This window comes from Choloepus didactylus (genome assembly GCF_015220235.1).
Source record: "Choloepus didactylus isolate mChoDid1 chromosome 25 unlocalized genomic scaffold, mChoDid1.pri SUPER_25_unloc1, whole genome shotgun sequence".
NCBI lineage: Eukaryota > Metazoa > Chordata > Mammalia > Pilosa > Megalonychidae > Choloepus > Choloepus didactylus.
Genome location: NW_023637606.1, coordinates 7,466,858 through 7,489,922, shown reverse-complemented (window position 1 = coordinate 7,489,922; position 23,065 = coordinate 7,466,858). Strand labels below are relative to the sequence as shown.

The 23,065-nt window shown below is 41.4% G+C and overlaps 1 protein-coding gene across 1 annotated transcript; it reads right to left on the bottom strand.

Annotated features, from left to right (window-relative positions):
* Nucleotides 1-11,263: 11,263 nt before the first annotated feature.
* Nucleotides 11,264-21,711, bottom strand: LOC119525327 (glycogen synthase kinase-3 alpha-like). The gene is given in 4 exon segments (XM_037824004.1): nucleotides 11,264-11,820; nucleotides 11,823-11,990; nucleotides 11,993-12,621; nucleotides 21,698-21,711. Coding segments are annotated over 4 exon segments (1,368 nt in total).
* Nucleotides 21,712-23,065: the final 1,354 nt, after the last annotated feature.

Below are 23,065 nucleotides of genomic sequence, written 5' to 3'. Positions count from 1 at the left end.
TATCTCTTCAGTATTTGAAAACAGAAATTGATCCAGAGTGAGTTTCCACAGGGCAAGTCTTTTCAAGAACATCACCTTCTATTAACTCTACATGGCACTCCAATAACTTCAACCATAAATATCAATCTTGGGGAAAAAAACACAAGGCTCTCTGTGATCTGGCTGCTGTCAACCTGTCCAGGCTAACATTTCACTATTCACTCCTTGTCCCTCATTATTCATTAAATATTAAAAACTACTTTTAAAACCCAACCATACCTACCTTGGACACTTTATGGCCTTAAGACTGTAACTGTGTAACCAAATAAACCCCCTTTTATAAAAGCCAAAAAAAAAAAAAAAAAAAAAAAACCCAACCATACCTTATGTTTATATTGATCCCACATCTGTGTCCCTGTTTTCTCTTCTTGATGTGTTTCTATCCCTTTCTTCATCTAGAATTACTCCAATTCCTCCTTCATGGCTCAGTTCAGTTATGAGGACTATTGTGATCTTTTCAATAACCTGCACAGGTTGAGTCCAAATATTTTGATCCACTTCACCAGGATTTCTGTGCCACCTAAGGATATTGCATGTATTCAATTTCCATGTCTGTTGCCCAATATAGACATAATCCCTATGAAATAAGAAATAATATCTTACAAACTTATTCATTCCCAGAATAATATTCAGTGCCTACCATGAAGTATTTGATGAATATATATTTGTTGAAGGATTAAATAAAGAGATGATTGTGGTTAAACAGATACATCCATGAGGGAAGCCCCATAAGTGAGAGCTAACACCACATGAGACAAATTAGAGAAAGAAGATATTTCATTGTATCCATTATCTCCCTCCACATCAGGCTTTTTAACTAGCAGGGCATTTTATTAGTAGGCTTTCTTTAAGAGTTTTCCCTGTTGATGAACCTAATGTTACAATGAATATAAGGGGTCTCTGGACTGGAAATATATCCCTCACACTTTAATGAGTATTCTCTGACTTACCCAGAAATTATCAAGGAAGGGTCTGTAATTACCAATGCAGATTATTCCTTGAATTAAGGATGCAGATGAAAGCACTGCTCCCAGAAAGGCAGGGAGACACAACTACTCATGAGGTCCCTAAAAGACAAAACTGTATTTCCTTCTCACCAAAGACTGGTGAAATAGACTTGAGATAATGTAGGGGAAGCATTTAGAGTTTCTATGCCTTTAGGGATATCATTCCCATTAGTGTCATCAATGATGTATTCGTTTGTCTCTCTGCTAATAGAGATATTTAGTTCTCTTGAGGTAAGAAAAACACAATGCAAACTTGTGCCACTCTTGACCAGTGGGAGACAGCTTGGAGCTTCATGTACATTCCTTAACCCCAAGGACTCTTTTCTCCCACGAGGAGGTCACCTCTTCTTAGCTGGGTGCTCTAGTATTGCAACACCTCCCAAAACGATTTCCATATCTCTGATTCTAAAGAGAGATTCTGGATACACTAAAATACCTTCTGTGTCTCCTTCTCTGTTGAATCTCATTCATGGGGATGCCCTCACCAAACAGTATTTCTTCTTGCTTCACTACTCTTTTCTCCCCTATCATTAGTAAAATCTGTACAGTTCTCTTCACCATTAGCTTTTATCATCCAACAAATATTTAGTCTGCAATACTGTTGGTTAAGCACTAAACCATGGTCTGAGAATTGAGAAAAGAGTAAAATATTGTGATTCTACTCAGTCTAAACAAGCTATGAGACATGGAAATCAGTAAAATCAACTCCTCCGAGTGTCACTGCAGCCTGCTGAAGTGAGTTCCATATGAATGAGGAAAGTCTTCTACTTCTGCTAAAATGTCTCCTGGGATTTTGATTGGGATTATGTTAAACCATAGATCACCGGGGATATTATTGACAGTATAATAATATGAAGTGTTTCTGTACAAGGACACAGGAAGTTTGCCATTTATTTAACTCTTCTCTAATTCTCTTCAGCACTGTTCTTTAGTATTCAGTGTAGTCATTCACCTCTAGAGTTCATCCTCTCCCCAGGAGTTTTATTTTTTAAGATGCTGTGGAGAATGATTTTTTCCTAAACAACCAATTAGGAAAGTTATTTTCTGGCATATAAAACATAACTGATTTTTGCATGTTAATCTTGTAGCTTGCAGTTTGCTGGATTCCTTAGGAGCTTTACAAGTTTTATTGTTGATTCTTGTGCATATTCTATATAAAGTATCATGTCATCTATTTTAGCAATTTATTGAGGTATATTCACATAACATACAATCATTTAAATTGTAAAATCAGTTGTCCACAGCATAATCATATAGTTGTGCATTAATAACCATAATCAATTTTTGAATATTTTCTTTACTGCAAAAAATAAAAATAAAAACAGAATATGAATAAAAATAAAAGTTTAAGAGTCACCCAATACATGTCATACTCCTTTTCTACTGCTAGTATTCATTAATTTTTTCCCCTTTTGTACTACTCATCTGTCCGTACACTGGATAAAGGGAGTGTGAGCCTCAAAGTTTTCACAATCACACAGGCACACAATATAAGCTATATAGTTATATGATCATCTGCAAGAATCAATGATACTAGATTGCAGTTCACTGGTTTCAGGTATTTCCTTCTTCCTATGCTAATGCCCTAAAAACTAAAAAGGGATATCTATATTGCAAAGAATAACCTCCATAATGAACTCTCAATTCCATCTGAAACCCCTTAGCTACTGAAACTTTATTTTGTTTCATTTCTCTTCCTCCTTTTCCTCAGGAAGCCTTTCTCCATCCCAAAATGCTGAGTCAAAGCTGATCCCTGGAAGTTGTCCCATGTTGCCAGAGAGATTTACACCCTATAAGGCATGTCTCATGTAAGGAGGAGGGCAGGGAGTTTACCTGCTGAGTGGGCTTAGAGAGAGACAGGCCACATCTGAGCAACAAAAGTGGTTCTCTGGGGGGTGACTCTTAGGCACAATTATAAGTAGGCTTAGCCTCTTCCTTGCAATAACAAGCTTCATAAAGGCAAGCTCTGGGATTTAGGGCATGGCCTACTACAATGGTAGACCCCAATGCTTGTGAGAACATTATCCCACAGTTGAGGAATATTAATATTTCCATATTTTTAAGCATTTCTTCACAGGGACTTTGCAAATACTTTTTCTTTAATTTGAGTTTTGTATATTTCCTTTCCCTTTATAAACAAGATAGAACAAAAATCATCAAAATTATTTCAGCAAAAGATTTTTCTACCATTGTGGCAAGTTAAAAAAAATACAGTGAGAAGAAGACACTTTAAAACCTATTGGGTTTTTTGTTTGGTTTGGTTTTAAATTTAGCAACATCTCAGAGTTGGCACAATTCTGGTACTGATTCCAGGATCACCTTTCCCCTTCAATCATAGTGGATGTGGGAATCTTTACTTCTTCCTACATGTCTCAGGGCTGCATGTAAACCTGTCTAGGGAATCTGAGCATCAAACTTCCATTTAGAATCACAGACATCTCCCTTCCCTGCAAATGTTTAGAACTCCCAACGGTTTCCCAAACTCATCTTTAATACTTCAGTGGACAGGGTTTGCAAAAGCCAGCTCCTAAAGATGACTGGCCACAGCTAAGAAAAATAATTATATTTGTAAATGTTTATAACGTGACATTTTAGTAAAAAATATAAGGTACAAATAATACAAATGTAGAGTAAGTTTCATGCCCTAAAGGAAGGTCTTTTCTTCCAATGTATCCTCAACTGATCCTCATGACAGCTCACCTAAAGAAGCTTCCCAGCTCTCACAGTTCGTCAGAACCAGCTTCCCAAGGAAACATCAGAAAAATGATTCAGATGAAGGGGTAATGTCTCTAAGCCCCAGCTCTCCACTAAGGGCAGGGGGTCCTTGTACCTTGGGCCCTGTGATGGTTAGGTTCATGTGTCAACTTGGCCAGGTGATAGTACCCAGCTGTCTGGTCAAGCAAACACTGGCCTAACAATTGCTGTGAGGATTTTTGTGGCTGGTTAATAAACCAATAGGCTGGTCTATTAAATCATCAGTCAATTGACTGCAGCTGTGACTGATGACTCACCAAAGGGCGTGTCTTCCACAATAAGTGAATACAATTGGCTGGATATAATCCAACTAATCAGTTGAAGACTTAAAAGTGAGACACCTAGAGGACCTTCACTTCTTCTTTGGCTGCCCGGTGAAGCATTTACTGAGGAGTTCATCAAAGTTGCCAGTTCATTTCCTGAGGAGTTCATCAAACATGTTCATTGAAGATCCCAGTTCATTTCCTGAGGAGTTCACTGAAGTTGGCAGTTTGTTTCCTGAGGAGTTCATTGGACATCTTTCTTGGAGTTGACAGTTTGCTGACTGCTCTACAGAGTTTGAACTTGTGCATATCCACAGTTGCATGAGTCACTTTTATGAATCTCATATTCATAGATATCTCTAATTGATTCTGTTTTCCTAGAGAACCCTAATACAACTAGGTACTGGGAGTGGTTCTTGGGAAACAGAATCTTAAAATGGGCTTTTACAATTTGTTTTCTACTCTAATTAGATTAAAATACACTAATGATTCTATTTCCAATAATGAAGAGGGCACTGACAGTCCATGGCATGAGTTGGCAAAGGAGATACACAAAATAGCACTGTTTGATTCTCCTAATCATACTCTAGTATGAAGCAAGGCTCTGGGTGACAGTGTTTTCAGCACCTTCACAGAGTTTTGCAGAATTAAGAGGTACAATGATGTTGGCTGGCTGCTCTTAGATACTTTGGATAAAGTAAAAGAAAGGGACAAGCTAAAGGCTTCAAATTCAAAACTTAAATGCTGTATGACAGATGTAAAGGTTTCTACGTGTGCCCTGAAAGAAAATCTTATTTCCTGTGCCCACAGACTTGAAGTTTCTGAAAACCAGGTGCAGACTCTCATTGTGTGAGTACCAAATTTACAATGTAAACTAAAATCTCAACCTCTCAGGGTGTCTGCTGTTAAAGTAAAGGCATTGATTGGAAAAGAATGGGATCCAGAAACTTGGGATGGGGACATATGGATTGACAACAATGGCAGTGAGGACACTGGACCCTGGATTCTGCTAAGTCATTATTAGATTTACCTGTAGAGGGCTGTCCTGAGGAAACAGCTTCCCCACCTCCAGTCTGCTCTAAGGAGCCTGCCATCCAACCCCCACCTAAAGAAATTAACCCTTCAGTGCCTGCTAGTCCCATAATCACCTCCCCTGAGGAAGCAAACCTCACTCCTCTTTCTGGAGAGATTAATCCTGTTTCAAGAGATGAAAATGCAACAGGTTGTCCTGAGGTAAATGGCTTGAGGGATAATTCTAACTCTTCATGACCCACCCTCACCACCAGTCTTTGCTTCAAGACCTATAACTAAAGTCCCAACAGGCCCAAAGGGTGAGGTACAAAGTGTGACCCATGAAGAGGTACACTATACTCCAAAAGAACTGTATGAGTTTTCCAACTTATACAGATAGAAACCAGGGGAATATGTGTGGGAATGGATATTAAGGGTGTGGGATAATGGTGGAAGGAATATAAGGTTGGATCAGGCTGAATTTACTAATATGGGCCCACTAAGCAGAGATTCTGCATTAAGTGTTGTAGCTCGAGGGGTTAGAAAGGGTGTTAACCGTTTGTTTGGGTGGCTGGCTGAAACATGGATCAAAAGGTGGCCGGCATTACTGGAGGTTGAAATGCCAGAACTGCCCTGGTACAATGTGGAGGAGGGGATTCAAAGGCTTAGAGAGATTGGAATGTTAGAGTGGATTTATCATGGAAGACCTGCTCACACACCTCTGGAATGTCCAGAGGACACACCTTTTACCAGGACTGTGAGGAATAAATTTGTGAGACTAGCTCCATCATCCCTGAAGAGCTCTGTAGTCGCCCTTCTCTGTAGGTCAGATATTACAGTAGGAACTGCTGTCACTGAGCTGGAATCCTTAAATGCAATGGGGATAATCAAGTCCTGAGTAGGCAGAAGCCAAGTGGCTGCAGTTAATCATCACAGACAAGGTGGGCATGCCTACCATAATGGAAAACAGGCTCAAAGCAGCAACCAAAATACTATGACTTGCAGAGACTTATGGCACTGGCTAGTGATCATGGAGTACCAAGTAGTAAAACAGATGGACAATAGACTAAATTCTTGTTTGAACTATATAGGCAGAAAAATTCTAGGCCAAGTGAACAAAAGTCTCCCTTGAATTACAAAAACAGAGAGTCATGGCCCCTTAATCAATTCTCAGACCTGAGACTGTTTACAGATCCAGAGCTCCTTGAATGAGGGGAAGGCTGGGTACCTTGGGGAAGGACACTGTTACACTGCCAAAAATTTATACTGTTAATCATCCTCCCAGCCTTCCCCAGGGAGACCTATGTCCTTTTATCAGGGTAACTGTGCATTGGGGAAAAGGAAATGATCAGACATTTTGTGGATTATTAGACACTGGTTCAGAAGTGACATTAATTCCCAGAGATCCAAAACATCACTCTGGTCCACCAGAGTTGGGGCTTATGGAGGTCAGGTGATTGACGGAGTTTTAGCTCAGGTCCATCTCACAGTGGGTCCAGTGGGTCCCTTGACCTCTTCTGTTGTTATTTCCCAGTGCCGGAATGCATAATTGGAATACACATACTCAGCAACTAGCAGAATCCTCACATTGGTCCCCTGATTTGTGGATTGAGGGCTATTATGGTGGGAAAGGCCAAGTGGAAGCCACTAGAACTGACTCTGCCTAGAAAAATAGTGAACCAGAAGCAAAACTGGATTCCTGGAGGGATTGCAGAGATTAATGCCACTCTTAAGGACTTGAAGGATGCAGGGGTGGTGATTCCCACCAGATCCCCATTCAACTCTCCTATTTTTCCTGTGCAGAAAACAGATGGGTCTTGGAGGATGACAGTGGATTATCATAAGCTTAACCAGGTGGTGACTCCAATTGCAGCTGCTATTCCAGATGTGGTATCATTGCTTGAGCAAATCAACACATCCCCTGGTACCTGGTATGCAGCTATTGATCTGGAAAATGATTTCTTCAATTGCTGTCAGTAAGGACCACCAGAAACAGTTTGCATTCAGCTGGCAAGGCCAGCAGTTTACATTCCCTCTGCTACCTCAGGGATATATCAACTCTCCAGCCCTGTGTCATAATATTGTCTGCAGGGATCTTGATTATTTTTCCCTCCCACAAGACATCACACTAGTCCATTATATGGATGATATCATGTTGATTGGACCTAGTGAGCAAGAAGTAGCAACTAATCTAGACTTGTTGGTAAGGTATTTGCATGGCAGAGGATGGGAGATAAATCCAACAAAAATACAGGGGCTTTCCACCTCAGTAAAATTTCTAGGTGTCCAGTGGTGTGGGGCCTGTTGAGATATTCCTTCTAAGGTGAAGGATAAGCTGTTGCATCTGGCCCTTCCTATGACCAAAAAAGAGACACAATGCTTAGTTGGCACCATTGGATTTTGGAGAAAACATATTCTTCATTTAGGTGTGCTACTCTGGCCCATTTACTGAGTGACCAGAAAAGCTTCTAGTTTTGAGTGGGGACTGGAACAAGATGAGGCTCTATGACAGGTCCAGGCTGCTGTGCAAGCTGCTCTGCCATTTGGACCATATGATCCAGCTAATCCAATGGTGCTGGAAGTGCAAAAAGAGATGCTGTTTGGAGACTTTGGCAGGCTCCTATAGAAGAATCACAATGCAGACCCTGAGGATTTTGGAGTAAAGCTTTACCATCCTCTGCAGATAACTACTCTCCATTTGAGAAACAGCTGTCGGCCTGCCACTGGGCCTTAGTAGAGACGGAATGCTTAACCATGGGCCACCAAGTTACCATGAGACCTGAGTTACCTATCATGAGCTGGGTATTGTCTGACCCACCAATCCATAAATTTGTGCATGCACAGCAGCACACCATCATGAAATGGAAATGGTATATATGAGATAGAGCTTGGGCACGTCCTGAAGGTATAAGTAAGTTACATGAGGAAGTGGCCCAAATGTCCATGGCCCCCATTCCTTCCACCTTACCTTCTCTTTCCCAGCCCAAAGCTATAGCATCTCATGGAGTTCCTTGCAATCAGTTGACTGAGGAAGAGAAAACTTGGGCCTTGTTTACAGATGGTTCTGCACTATATGAAGGCACCACCTGAAAGTAGACAGCTACAGCACTGCAGCCCCTTTCTGGGATGTCCCTGAAGGACAGTGGTGAGGGGAAATCCTCCCAGTGGGCAGAACTTCGAGCAGTGCACCTGGCTGTTCACTTTGCTTGGAAGGAGAACTGGCCAGAGGTGCATCTGTATACTGATTCCTGGGTTGTTGCTAATGGTTTGGCTGGATGGTCAGGGACTTGGAAGGAACACGATTGGAAGATTGATGACAAAGAAGTCTGGGGAAGGGATATGTAGATAGAACTTTCTCAGTGGGCAAACACCATGAAGATATTTGTGTCCCACGTGAAAGCTCACCAGAGGGTGACTTCATCAGAAGAAGATTTTAGTAACCAATTGGATAAAATGACCTATTTGGTGGATACCAATCAGCCTCTTTCCCCAGCAACACCTGGTATTGCCCAATGAGCTCAAGAACAAAGTGGTCATGGTGGTAGGGATGGAGGTTATGCATGGGCTCAGTAACATGGACTTCCACTCACCAAGGCTGACCTGGTCACAGCCACTGCTGAGTGTCCAATCTGCTAGCAACAGAGAACTACACTCAGTCTCCGATATGGCACCATTCCCCAAGGTGATCAGCCTGCTACCTGGTGACAGGTTGATTACTTTGGACCACTTCCATCATGGAAGGGGCAGCAATTTGTTCTTTCTAGAATAGACACATACTCCAGATATGGGTTGCCTTCCCTGCATGACATGCTTCTGCCAAAACTACCATCTGTGGACTTACAGAATGCCTTATCCACCATCATGATATTGCAAACATTGCTTCACACCAAGGAACCCACTTCACAGCAAATGAAGTGAGGGAATGGGCACATACTCATAGAATTCTGCGGTCTTACCATGTTCCCCATCATCCAGAGGCAGCTGGGTTGATAGAACGGTGGAATGGCCTATTGAAGACTCAATTATGGCACCAATTAGGTGGCAATACCTTGCAGGGTTGGGGCAGTGTTCTCCAGGAGTCTGTGTATGCTCTGAATCAGCATCCACTCTATGGTACTGTTTCTCCCATAGCAGGATTCATGGATCCAGGAATCAAGGGGTGGAAACAGGAGTGGCACCACTCACTATCACTCTTAGTGATCCACTAGGTAAATTTTTGTTTCCTGTCCCTACAAGCTTAAGCTCTGCTGGTCTACAGGTCTTGGTTCCAAAAGGAGGAGTGTTGCCACAAGGAAACACAACAAGAATCTCTTTGAACTGGAAGTTAAGATCACCAGCTGACCACTTTGTTCTTCTTATGCCTCTGAATCAACAGGCAAGGAAGGGGATTACTGTACTGGCTGGGGTGACTGATCCTGACTATCAAGGGAAATAGCACTGCAACTACACAATGGAAGAAAGAAGAGTTTTCCTGGCATACAGGAGATCCCCTAGGGCATCTCTTAGTACTACCATGCCCTGTGATCAAAGTCAATGGAAAGCTGCAACAACCCAATCCGGGCAGGACTACCAACTGGCCAAGAAACTTCAGGAATGAAGGTTTGGGTCACGCCATCAGGCAAAGAACCACAGCCAGCTGAACTGCTTGCTGAGGGTAAAGGGAACATGGAATGGGTACTGGAAGAAGGTAGTGATAAATATGAACTACAGCCACATGACCAGTTACAGAAATGAGGACTATGATGGCATGAATGTTTCCTCCTTGTTTTGTTATAATTATGTTTGTATTTGTCTGTAAAGCAAATATCTTTGCTTTCTTCTCTGTCTTATCCCCTTATCATATGGCATAAGCTGTACTGTTCATTTTGCTCTATTTAAGCTAGAGGAAATCAATTTTAAGAGCTAATGTCACCCAAGGACTTGCACCCTATTCTGGAAAGATTTAGTGCATTTCCAGTTGTATGCTGTACAGCAAAGTATTGTTAGGCAAAATATATGTCTGGTATTGTTGTCTACTTAGAGATAAAGTATGGTTTTAGGTGATATGTATAACTGCCAAGTTGACAAGGGGTGGATTGTGATGGTTAGGTTCATGTGTCAACTTAGCCAGGTGATAGTACCCAGCTGTCTGGTCAAGCAAACACTGACCTAACAATTGCTGTGAGGATGTTTGTGGCTGGTTAATAAACCAGCAGGTTGGTTTATTAAATCATCAGTCAATTGGCTGCAGCTGTGACTGATGACTCACCAAAGGGCATGTTTTCCACAATGAGAGAATGCAATTGGCTGGATTTAATCCAATTAATCAGTTGAAGACTTACAAGTGAGACAGATAGAGGACCTTCACTTCTTTGGCTGCTCAGTGAAGCATTTCCTGATGAGTTCATTGAACACATTCATCGAAGATCCCAGTTCATTTCCTGAGGAGTTCATCAAAGTCATCGGTTCATTTCCTGAGGAGTTCATTGGACATCTTCCTTGGAGTTGACAGTTTGCTGACTGCTATACAGAATTTGGACTCGTGAATACCCACAGTTGTGTGAGTCACTTTAGTAAGTTTTACAGTCATAGACACCTTTCATTGATTCTATTTCCCTGGGGAACCCTAACTAAAACACAGTTACAGTCTTAAGGCCATAAAGTATTAGGTACCTTCACTGGAGGATGGCCAATTGTGTCCAGAAAACCTCTGGTAGGTGGGAAGGCACATGGCTGGTGTCTGCTTCAAAGTTCTGGTTTCAAGATGGCTTTCTCCCAGGACCTTCCTCTCTAGGCTGCAGTTCCTCAAAAATGTCACTCGTAGTTGCACTTGTGGTATTTGTCGTCTCTCAGTTTCTCTGGAGCAAGAGTCTGCTTTCAATGGATGTCTTCAAAATGTCTCTCATCTGCAGCTCCTGTGCTTTCTTCAAAGTGTCCCTCTTGGCTGTACCTCCTCTTCAAAATGTCATTCACAACTTCACTGAGTTTACTCTGACCATCAGCTGATTTATATGGCTCCAGTGACTCAATTTAGACCCACCCTGAATGGGTGGAGCAACACCTCCATGGAGATTATCCAGAGTCATCACCCACAGCTGGGTGGGGCACATTCCAAAGAAACACTCAAAGAATTACAATCTAATTAACACTGATAGGTCTGCCCACACAAGATTACATAAAAGATAATGGCATTTGGGGGACATGAAACATTCAAACTGGCACACAGGTCATTGGACATCCGAGCTCATCAAAGAAGCTGTGGGTGCAGGCTTCCAGAAGGGGGAGCCTCGAGGACGGGGTGTACTCCTGCAGGCTAAAGCAGAGCACAATGGCCTCAGGCAGTGTCTGAGATTTGAACACTTTTGTCCAGGGATGGGCTTTAATCTGGGGGAACCTGAACTCCATGTAGTTGGGGTTCATCTCATGGATCTGCTCCCGGGTAGGTGTTCCCAGCACCCTGATGATCTCTACCAGCTGTTCTACCCCACTGTCCCCAGGGAAGATGGGCTGGCCCAGGAGGAGTTCGGCCAGGACACAGCCAGCTGACCACACATCGATGGATGAGGTGTAATCAGTGGCTCCGAAGATGAGTTCGGGGGCCGGGTAGTAGCCAGAACATATTCCGGAGAGGTTAGGCTCCCCCGGGACCAGCAGCTTTGCACTGCCCAAATTGCAGAGCTTGAGGACAGCAGTGCTGGGGTTCACCAGCAGACTCTGGGGCTGGATGTTGTGGTGACACACGCCCTCGGAGTGGATATAGGCCAAGCTCTGAAGAGCTGGTACATGTACACCTTGACATACATGATAGGGATGGTCAACTTGGCCTTGGTGAGATGGTGGGCCACCCCGCACACCATCTCAGGCACATATTCCAGCACCAGATTTAGGTAGAGCTCATCTTTTTTCTGCCCACTGGAGTAGAAAGAGTGTCTCAACTCACCATATTGCAGTGGTCCAGTTTACACATAATCTGCGGCTCTTGGTTCCTGAACTTCTGGTCCTGGAGAAGCTTCTTGATGGCCTCCAGCTCCCCAGTCTTGGCCAGTCGTGCCTGGTACAGGACCCCAAAGGAGCCACTGCCAATCACCTTGATGTCTGTGTAAGCCACCTGCTGGGAGCGCTCTGGGCCCTGGCCTAGGGTGGCTACCACTGTGGTCACCTTCCTGCTGTCACCGTCCAGCTTCACTCCGGGCGGCGGGAAGCTGGTGCCCGACCCGGGGCTGCGGCTGATTGTTCCTCTGCTGCTGCTCGGGTCACCCCCAGAGCTCACGGGACCCACGCCCCCACCCATGGCCCCGACCGCCGCCTTCCTGCCGCCTCCGCCACCAGACTCCACAAACAAGCTGGTCCACTCCCGGCCAGAGCCCCCAGGGCCATTCCCTGAAGATGCGCCGCTGCTCAAGGCGCGGAGCGCAGGCCCAGGCTGCGGGGCTCCTGCTGCCCCGACTGCCCCCGACGCCGCTGCTGCCGCCGCCTTCCCGGGCTCCGGCCTCCTGCAGGCCGCGCCGCTCCAGCTCCTGCTCCAGCCCAGCGCCGCCGCGGGGCATGCCGGGAGCTGCTGAGAGTAACTTTTTAAACAGCAAAAGCACAAACGGCTGGTGTGTACAGATGGATTAAAGGGCGAGGCTGTGCACCGAGTTTTAGAATGCTGGTGCCATAGTGACTAGAAGGCATCACGCTGAGAATTCCTGCCAAAGTTTAGTGTACAGAATGGTTTAATTGGGTTTATTTATCAAAGATAACTTGGTTTATTCAGTATTATATTTATATTTAATATATTTATATTTAGCTGCTAAAATAAATGCCATATGATTGATTGGTTGGTTTTACACCAATAATTTATTGCTCAGAATGGTAGAAACCTTTCTTCTTCCTCCATCAGTTTTCTTGCTGGCTGTCAAAATTTGGATTTCCATGCCTTTTCCATTAAATGTAGTGCACAGGGCAATGTCTTCTGGTTTATACTCTGGTTTCCATTGACTTCCAGCTTCTGGCTTCTCCCCATGGCTTTGACTGCCATCGGATGCTCACTCTACTTGTGTAGGTCTCTAATGATCCAGATTAAAGTCCAAATGATTCAGGTAGGAGATGCCTTACCTTAAGTTACATATTGAAGAGATTTTATTTAAAATAGGTTTATGTTACCAGAATGTGGACCAAGAACCAAAACATATTCAAACTGGGATACACAATTAAATCCACCACATACAGTAAAGATAGAGATTTGCTTTTGATTTCCACAAGTCCCCTCATAGGTTGCATATCCTAAAGGAAACAATAAAGCTACTTCACGCTTTCATTACCTATTTAGAAACCCTATTGAGGAATTTAGATGCACATTTTTATCCATGTGCTATTCGTGGAATTTATAAAAACACACTCATTATACTATATCTATTATTCTTGCACACATTTGGTGGTGTGCAATACATACCTCTGAATGAACCTAATAATAAAAAGCAAACAAACCATATTTTTCTACACACAGGAACTTTTATATTTTTGTATAGTAGATTTAATTATATAAGGAGGAAGGACAATGTTGGATGTATGGATATTAAAGTATCTTCACATTTTCCTGTGAGATAATGGATAACTTATTCATCATTCTGAGGGTAGATAAGGGATACATCTCATCTCACACTGTGCTCGATTTTAAGTACAGGAACAAGTGGTATTCATCCTCTGCCTTTATACTGTTCTTGTTCTAATTGTGTAAAGATTAAATTATAATGGTTTGTCAGGCATGCAAGTTAAAACATAGCATAAGTTCAAATAATTTATTTGAGTTCAATGATCTTTGCAGTCAATGATCAAAATGAAGATATCTGAATATAATGGTTTCTTACCATGTGCATATATTATTTGCCTAATCCTAAGGTGAAGTGAGTTAAGCTAAGTATGATCAAAAATGTAAAACAAATGTAAGAAAAAGACAACTGAGTCAAGCAGACTGTAAAAGGATGACATCTCTGTGAGTGTGGATATCCAAAAGCATTTTGGGACTGTAGTAGGGGTGAAACTGATGTCAGCCAAGGACAGGTTGAAGAATAAGAATTACATAGGAGTGTGTAGGTGGGAGTCAGAGCTGACAGTCAGCATAATGAGGATGTTCCCCTGCACAGTGACAAGGCACATGGACAAAAAGAGCACAAAAAGGGGTGGTTGTATTTATGGGTCAATGTAGAACTTAAGAGGAATTATTCTGCGACACTGGTTAGATTCTATGATTCCACAAAGTAGATATATTTGCAAAGGAAAAGAGGGTTTTGTTTTAAGTATGCACACACCCATCATTGTGTCTTTTTTTCAGATTCAAGTAATTCATATATAAAATATTCACCCTTGAGGAATATACACCCTGGCACCTTAGCAATACTTCTCAGTAGTTACAAACCCATTTTTCTTAGAACCCCTTTTCATTAATTTATTTTCTTTTCACCTCTTTCTTTATACACCTACTCTAGAGACACTGAGAGCAAGGGCATATATTTCAAAAAATACATCAATGCAGTTAAATGTCTGGTTCCTCCATTGAGGAACCATAAGGAATAAGAAACATTCTTTTGCTTTTAAGAAAAATAATGATCTCATTGAAGGACATAAGGAAACAATTAAATGTCCTTTTCTGAAGTGCAATGAAATAAATCCTTCTGATTTGGACTATTTATTAACATCTTCTATGATTGAAGGACATAAAGAAGCAAATAAATGTCTTCTATTTTTTGAAGTACATTGAAATAAACCCTTCCAATTTTGACAATTTATTAACACCATATATGAACTATGTAATAAAAGAACATAATCCATATTTTGGATTGCGGTCGCGGTTACTGCTTCTGGGGGGAGGGGCGGCCGGTAGCTGAGCCCTCAGCTCTCGGGGCTGCTTAAAGGGTACCGGCGGCGGGGGCTCTTTCCCGGAGGCGAGGGCGAGGCGGAGGACTTGGCCGGGTCCTCGGCGGGAGGCGTGCAAGGTGAGGAGGGCGGCGATAAGGACAAGACACTCTTCATCCAGTAGGAGTATGCGCCAAAGAGATTTATTCAGGGGTGATTACAGGTTATATAGGCTGGTAAGAAGGGCAGGGCTGGAAAGGAGATGAAGCAGCCTTAAATGGCAATACTGAAGGGATAGGGGCTAGGATTGGTTCTGAGAGAACGCAGGAGCCGTTGCAGCGGGGCGGGGGTTGTTCTGGCCACGGTGCATGCGCGCTGGCGGTGGCAGGAGTGGCCTTGGCACCAGGGAGTGTGTGGGTAAGATAAGGAAGTGGGGAAAGGGCAGTTGGGAGAAAGGCGGTTTCCTCCGGCAAGCCTCCCCTACCAGTGACATTTTGGGTGAGGAAAAGGGAGCTGCCTTGACCTCGCTCCCCAGGCTCGGGGGGGCTGCAGAGGGCACTCACGCCCGTACCTACTACCCTCCCCAGGGGGTGATCAGGTCCCCTGGCCCAGGCCTGGCAAGCCGAGGTACAAGCTCAGTCACCCGCATTGGATGGTTGACTTCAGACAGCACTTCAGGCACACTATCAATGTTGTTTCCATTGCAATTTGTCTGAACAAATTGCTGTGATCCCATTTATCTTAGTGGTCTTTTCAGCATGGACATGTAATAGAATTCTGGATAATGAGAGAAGAAGCAAAATTTCATGGGTAGAAGGAAGGGATTCACTTCAAAAAAGGTCTCATTTTCTTTGTTTCTGGATGCCAATATCTTTGGCAATCATTTTCAGTGAGTAGGGTAGCTAGCTGGAGAACAACTAGACAAAAGAAAATGTCAGAACCAAGACATGGAAATTAATTCTTTGGATAGTGTCATTGATTGCAGAAACAACCAATCCAGAAATATCATGACTACTTTTTATGTGAGAAGATATATTTTCCTCACTGGTTAAGTTTAATTACTCAGATATAAAAACATCCTAATCATTACAAAATCCATCAGAATGTTCTTTCATTTATTTATTTTTTTTAAATTTTTACTGGGATTGTTCAGATACCATACAATTATCCAAAGATCCAAAGTGTACAATCAGTTGCCCCTGGTACCCTCATACGGCTGTGCATTCATCACCACACTTAATTTTTGTTCAATTTTTTAGAACCTTTTCATTACTCCAGACAAGAAATAAGGTGAAAGATGGAAAAAAAAGAAAAAGAAAAGGAAACCCGAATCCTCCCATATCCCTAATCAACCCCCCTCAATTGCTGACTCGTAGTGTTGGTATAGTACATTTGTTACTGTTTATGAAAGAATGCTGAAATACTACAAACTGTAGTATATAGTTTGCAATAGGTATATATTTCTTCCCTATACGCCCCTCTGTTATTAACTTCTAGTTGTATTGTCATACATTTCTTTTGGTTCATGGAAGAGTTTTCTAATATTTGTACAGTTAATCATGGACATTGCCCACCATAGGATTCAGTTTCATACATTCCCATCTTTTGACCTCCAGCTTTCCTTCTGGTGACATATATGACTCTGAGCTTTCCCTTCCCACCTCATTCACACACCATTTGGCACTGTTAGTTATTCTCACATCTTGCTACTGACACCTCTGTTCATTTCCAAACATTTAAGTTCATCCTAGTTGAACATTCTGCTCATACTAAGCAACCACTCCTCATTCTTAAGCCTCGTCCTGTATCTTGGTACCTTATATTTCATGTCTATGAGTTTACATATTATAATTAGTTCTTATCAGTGAGATCCTGCAATATTTGTCCTTATTTGTCTGGCTTATTTCACTCTGTATATTGCCCTTGAGGTTTTGACATCAACCCATTTTTTTTAAGATGGTTTTGTTCACACCCCGTACATTCCATCCTAAGTAATCAATCGATGGTTCTCTGTATGGTCACATATTTATGTGTTGACCACCTTCACCACTATCTATATAAGGGCATCTGCATTTCTTCCACAAGGCAGGAGGGAGCATCAGAGAAGGTAAAGAGGGAAAAGAAAGAGGAAAAAAATGACAGATAGGGAGTAGCAAAGGAAAAAGCAAACTTAAATCAAAGTAGGGTAAACAGTCAGACAACACTACCAATGTCAAGTGTCTAACATGCCTTCCCTATCCCCCGTTATCTGCATTTACCTTGGTATATCACCTTTGTTACATTAAAGGAAACATAATACAATGATTCTGTTAGTTACAGTCTCTAGTTTACATTGATTGCATCCCACCCCCAATGCCTCCTCATTTTTAACACCTTGCAAGGTTGATATTTGCTTGTTCTCCCTCATAAAAGGACATGTTTGTACATTTTTTCACAATTGTTTAACACTCTAGATTTCACCAAGTTACACAGTCCCAGTCTTTATCTTTCCTCCTTTCTTCCGGTCTCTCACATGCTCCCAACCTTCCCCTCTCAACCATATACATAGTTATCTTTGTTTAGTGTACTTACATTGCTGTGCTACCATCTCCCAAAATTGTGTTCTAAACCACACATTCCCATCTTCTCCTCTCACTCTGCAGTGTTCCCTTCAGTATTTCCTGTAGGGCGGGTGTCTTGTTCACAAAGTCTCTCATTGTCTGTTTATCAGAAAATATTTTGAGCTCTCCCTCATATTTGAAGGACAGTTTTGCTGGATATAGGATTCTTGGTTGGCAGTTTTTCTCTTTCAGTATCTTAAATGTATCACACCACTTCCTTCTTGCCTCCATGGTTTCTGCTGAGAGATCTGCACATAGTCTTATTAAGCTTCCTTTGTATGTGAAAGATTGCTTTTCTCTTGCTGCTTTCAGGATTCTCTCTTTGTCTTTGACATTTGATAATCTGATTATTAAGTGTCTTGGCGTAGGCCTATTCAGATCTATTCTGTTTGGAGTATGCTGTGCTTCTTGGATGTGTAATTTTATTTCTTTCATAAGAGATGGGAAATTTTCATTGATTATTTCCTCTATTATTGCCTCTGCCCCTTTTCCCTTCTCTTCTCCTTCTGGGACACCAATGATACATAGATTCTTGTACTTTGTTTCATCTTTAAGTTCCCTGAGATGTTGCTCATATTTTTCATTCTTTTCTCCATCTGCTCCTTTGCATGTAGACTTTCAGGTGTTTTGTTCTCCAGTTCCTGAGTGTTTTCTTCTGCCTCTTGAGTTCTGCTGTTGTATGTTTCCATTGTGTCTTTCATCTCTTGTGTTGTGCTTTTCATTTCCATATATTCTACTGGTTGTTTTTTTGAACTTTCAATTTCTGCCTTATATATGCCCAGTGTTTTCTTTACAGCCTCTATCTCCTTTGTGAAATATTCTCTAAACGTTATGAATTGATTTAACATTAGTTGTTTAAATTCCTGTATCTTAGTTGGAGTGTATGTTTGTTCCTTTGACTGGGTCATAGCTTCATTTTTCTTAGTGTAGGTTGTAGTTTTCTGTTGTCTAGGCATCTGACCTCCTAGGCCACCCCAATCAGGTTTTCCCAGATGAGAACAGGTTCAGGTCATAGAAGGAGGAAATATTCAGTATCTGGTTTCCCTAATGGTTTTTCTTAGAGGAATAATACACCTGTGCTTTTCTGCTCAACAGGTGCAGCCTGTCACTGCCTGTGTAAGAGGGTGTGACCTGTGGCTCTCCTCCCCAGGCTTTGGGGTCTGGTTCCAGAAAGGTGGGCAGTAGAGCTGGGCCCCTCCCTTTCCTCTTGGGAAGCTATGCCCCCTCCAGAGAGGTCACTGCATATCAATAAGTTCTTTGTTTCTCTGATTCTGCTGATCAAAGTGTGTTGATTTAAAAATGGCTGACGCTGTTTTTACTGCAAAGCACTGTGGGCTGGAAGCAGCTGTGGTTTTCTCCACAGAGAAAGGGACAGAAAAGCTCCCAGGTTCACCTGTCAGCCTCTGGGCTCCCCATCCTGAGACAGATATGTCCCCCAACTCTCCCAAGGTCAGTTGTCACCAAAAGCCTCTGCCTGCTTGTTGAGGATTCACTGTCTGTATTGACAGTTAACATCAAAACCCCAGTTGGAGCTGGGATGCGGCACACTAGCTTGTTTGGAGAGTGCTGCTTTCAATCACTGTGAGGCTTCCATGAGGGAGGGGCTCTCAGCTCTCAGCTCTCAGCGTGGGTCCATGATTTTACTTACAGATTTTATGCTGCGATCTCAGACATTCCTCCCAGTTCAGGTTGGTGGATGATGAGTGGACAGTTGTGTTTGTCTCTCTGCAGTTATTCCAGGTTATTTACTAGTTTTTGGTTATTTATAAATTGTTCTGGGGGGGACTAACAGTCTTCCACTCCTCTGTATGCCGCCATCTTAGCTCCTCCCTCTCTTTCATTTATTTTTATTATTTTCTTCTAGCACAGTGTCTGGAATATAATAAACCTCAATAAATACTTTTTGAATAGTTGAGTGATTATGTGGTCTGACTTAATGTTAAAAATTTCACAGTATTTCCTTTACATTCAGGATCAGGGTCATCATGGTAATACTGTTACAATTTCTAGTCAAAACTGTGATAAACCAAATCATGTACCCCAATTTAGACTGTTCTTAATCCTAATCTGCTTTACTGTGGGTGTGAACCCATTTTAATAAGGTCTCTTGAAAATGTTACTTTTGTTAAAGTATGAACCAACTGAATGAAGGCAGATCCTAGTCCTCATTACTGGAGGACATATAAAGAAGGAGCCAGAAGCTGGAAGTCAGAGGAAACAGGTGGAACAGAGGAAGAGAGGACATACCATGTGATGTGAGGCAGTTATTCAAGCCAAGGAACCCTGAGGATTGTGGCAAGGCAGCATCAGAACACTGCAGTCTTCATGGAGAAAGCAAGGCTGGTTGATACTTAGATTTTGGATGTCTCCTTGCCTCGAAACTGTGAGCCAATGAATTCCTGTTAAGCCAAAATCAGTTTGCGGTATTTGTGGACGCTGCTCAGGCAAATAATACAAACATTATTTTGGAAATGCTTCCTAGTGAATTAATACAAGAAAAATAAATAAAAGTTGAAAAGAGAAAAAAGGAAGAAAGAAGGCTATTATGAGTCATGGGCAATATTATTATTAAAAAAAAAAGAAAAAGAAAATACCAAGAGAATCTATAGAAAAACTAGTAGCACTAATTTAAAAGTTATGTTATGCAAGGTTATGAAATAGATCAATGTTCAAGTACAAACTGTATTACAATATGCCTCCAACAATTAGAATATGTAGTAAACATACAATTTCCAATAGCAACATTATCTATAAGGTTCCTAGCAGTCAAGCCCCTATAAAGATATAAAAACCCTTTATGCAGAAAATTACCCAAGTTCACTGAAAAATATAAAAGAAGACATAAATAACTCAGGAAATATCAATTAAAAAGTGACCAAAGTTACCACAAAATTAATGTTCTCTCCAAATTGAACTATAAATTCAACATGAAAAATAAAGAGGGGACTAAATTCTAGTTTAACTGATGCTTAACATTGCTGGGGAATGAACTTCATTCTATGAAAATTCTCAAGCCTCTATCCAATTACAAAACTGAGAATTTCTGTTACATATGTGCATGAAGGTTAATTTTATGAATTTTAACACTTGAGGCATATTGAATCTTACTATAAGTTGCCTACATTTTTTCCCAATAGTAAAGTCACACACGATCAAGCACATGCTCTTACTGTTAGCTATCATTTCAGAAATAACCCTGAAGCAGGAAAGTAAAAGTTATCTCAGGATTGTGCCCCATGAAACCCCATCTTCTCTAGAGAATAATATTTCCAAATACTGGATTTCCAAACTGGTTTTAAAATTAATATCTTCTCATAGAAACCCTACAATCCAAAATGTCATGTCTAAGGCCCTGCTAACCAATGGTTTATTCAGCAACTCACAGATGAAATAGCCAAGTCCCAAAGGGAAGAATCAGTGGTTCTGTTTCCATTTGCTCATTTGTGATTAAAGCAGATATCTAAAGGAAAACAATCTTCAGCTTGATGGTGGGAACAAAGAATCAATATCTGTTTCTCATATTTTTGATTCCCTGGAGGTTTGGCACTTAAAAATATTCACTGATAGTTTGGAATTTTGAGATATGAATCATTATTGGATTAACAGGTTAACTGATAAATACAACCAAAGAAAGATTTTATCTCCCAAATAAAAATTCCATGGAAGAACTAGCAGCCTTTGTTAGTTTGAGAAATCTGGACATGAAATGATTTTAAATTCTAAATTGTGATTCAGTCCATAAGACAAGATTGAATTTCCTTTTCTCTTCCTCTATTTTCTTTTTCTGTTTTAGTTTTTTATGAAACTCTCCCAAAGTTTTAATATAGTATTAGATGTTCCACTAAAAGGAAAAGATTGTCTTCCTAAAAATTTCATATCATGGATGCAATGCCCCAATTTAAAATCTTGTTTCTAGTTCTATGGCACATCCTTGGAAGGGATGAAAACATGCAGAAGGGTACCCAACTTGTAGAATCTGTATTTCTTCTCCTTTGTTGCTGTGAAGCAAGGAAGGGTAATCAGTATTCAACAGATTTTTTTATTCCTTTCGTATGCTGTATGAAGTACTGTATATACTCTGGGGATCAGAAATGAGTGAGATTCAAAACTTTCCCTACAATCACCATACCTGGATTGACCAGAGAATTGAAATGGCAGGTTCAGTTGACCAGGTGCCTTGTGTCTAGAGTCTTACTTCCATGAATCATACCTGGCCTCACCCATTTTTAGACCAAGACCTGGTAAAAATTACATTGAAAGGCTGTGCTTTTCTTCTTTACTGGGGTGATTATGCAGATAAAATTAATTAAGTTACATCGGTCACTTTGCTCAGAGCCAGGAACTAGAAAACCCTCCGTATGGGTCACGATTTCATGATTAATTTCATCCCCCTCCTACTCTTCACTGCCCTCATGATTATTTGGAGTGAACATGGGCCAGTTTTGGGAGCCTCGTTTCCTGCTGTGGTGGTGACAATACTTATGGAAGGTAGGAGCAGAGATGGGGGAAAGCAAAATTCTGAACGAGGCTTCTGAAATCCCCTCTAGAACCAAGAACAAAAACTCCATAATCCTGTGAGCTGATAATGGCATTTGAGGACCACCCACATGGCTTTCTCAATGGTTACACTCATACTGATGATGAGGTAGCAATATTCCCAACAGTCCCACTAAATTTAATGTCTCTCATGACACTTAATGAGCTGCATCTTGTTTCTGCTGGGGTAAGACTGAGGAATGTGTGTGTGAAGCCACTATTTGTCTGGAAGAGAGAAAAGCCTAAGGCTGTGTCCTTAGGACTGACAGAAAGACTCAGGCATGGGCCCTCCTGAGGCAGATGACAAGTCTGGGAGGAGAGAACTCCCATGGAGCCAACTGGCCTAGGACCAGCAATCTGAAGTGTTGTAGGACACAGGTCAATTATTTATTGTTGTGTGGCTTTATAGCTCAATTCACAGAGCAGATAATTAGCTGCACTGGTTGATGTTATCCAAGTCTCTGAGGACTTCTTTCTAATAATGGAACAGGAGGAGGAGAAATGTCAATTTTCTCACTGGATCTGGGCCTGCCCTCTTTTCAGATGGAAGCTGGCATTTACTCCAAAATTGACTTCCATGTAGCAGTGATATTAATATAAAATTCAGACTCTAATTTAAAGAATCAACCTATGACTTTTGATGTTTCAAGTAATTTAGGAAGAATAAGAGCTTCCATACAAATCACCTGACACTATTTATATTTTATTCAAAAATTTTTCTCTATGGATTACTAACTGCTTATTTTTCTTTCTATATATCTTTTACATGGTTTGGGATCTTATGCATTGAGATGAATCATTTTGCTAATTTGAATGAGAATACAATTCTATTTTTTTATCATTGAAATACACAGCCATGTTAGAAAATAATTATATTTTGCACAATTATTTGAAACTCTTCGCTTTTCTTAAATATTGCAGGTTTCTTCAAGCTGCAGGAAAGCTGTTGGGTGGGGTTATAGTTACATCAACACCGGAGCAGTGGAGGATATTCTTCCAACCTAACTCACATGATGGTTACCATGATTCAGTTCCTTGTGGG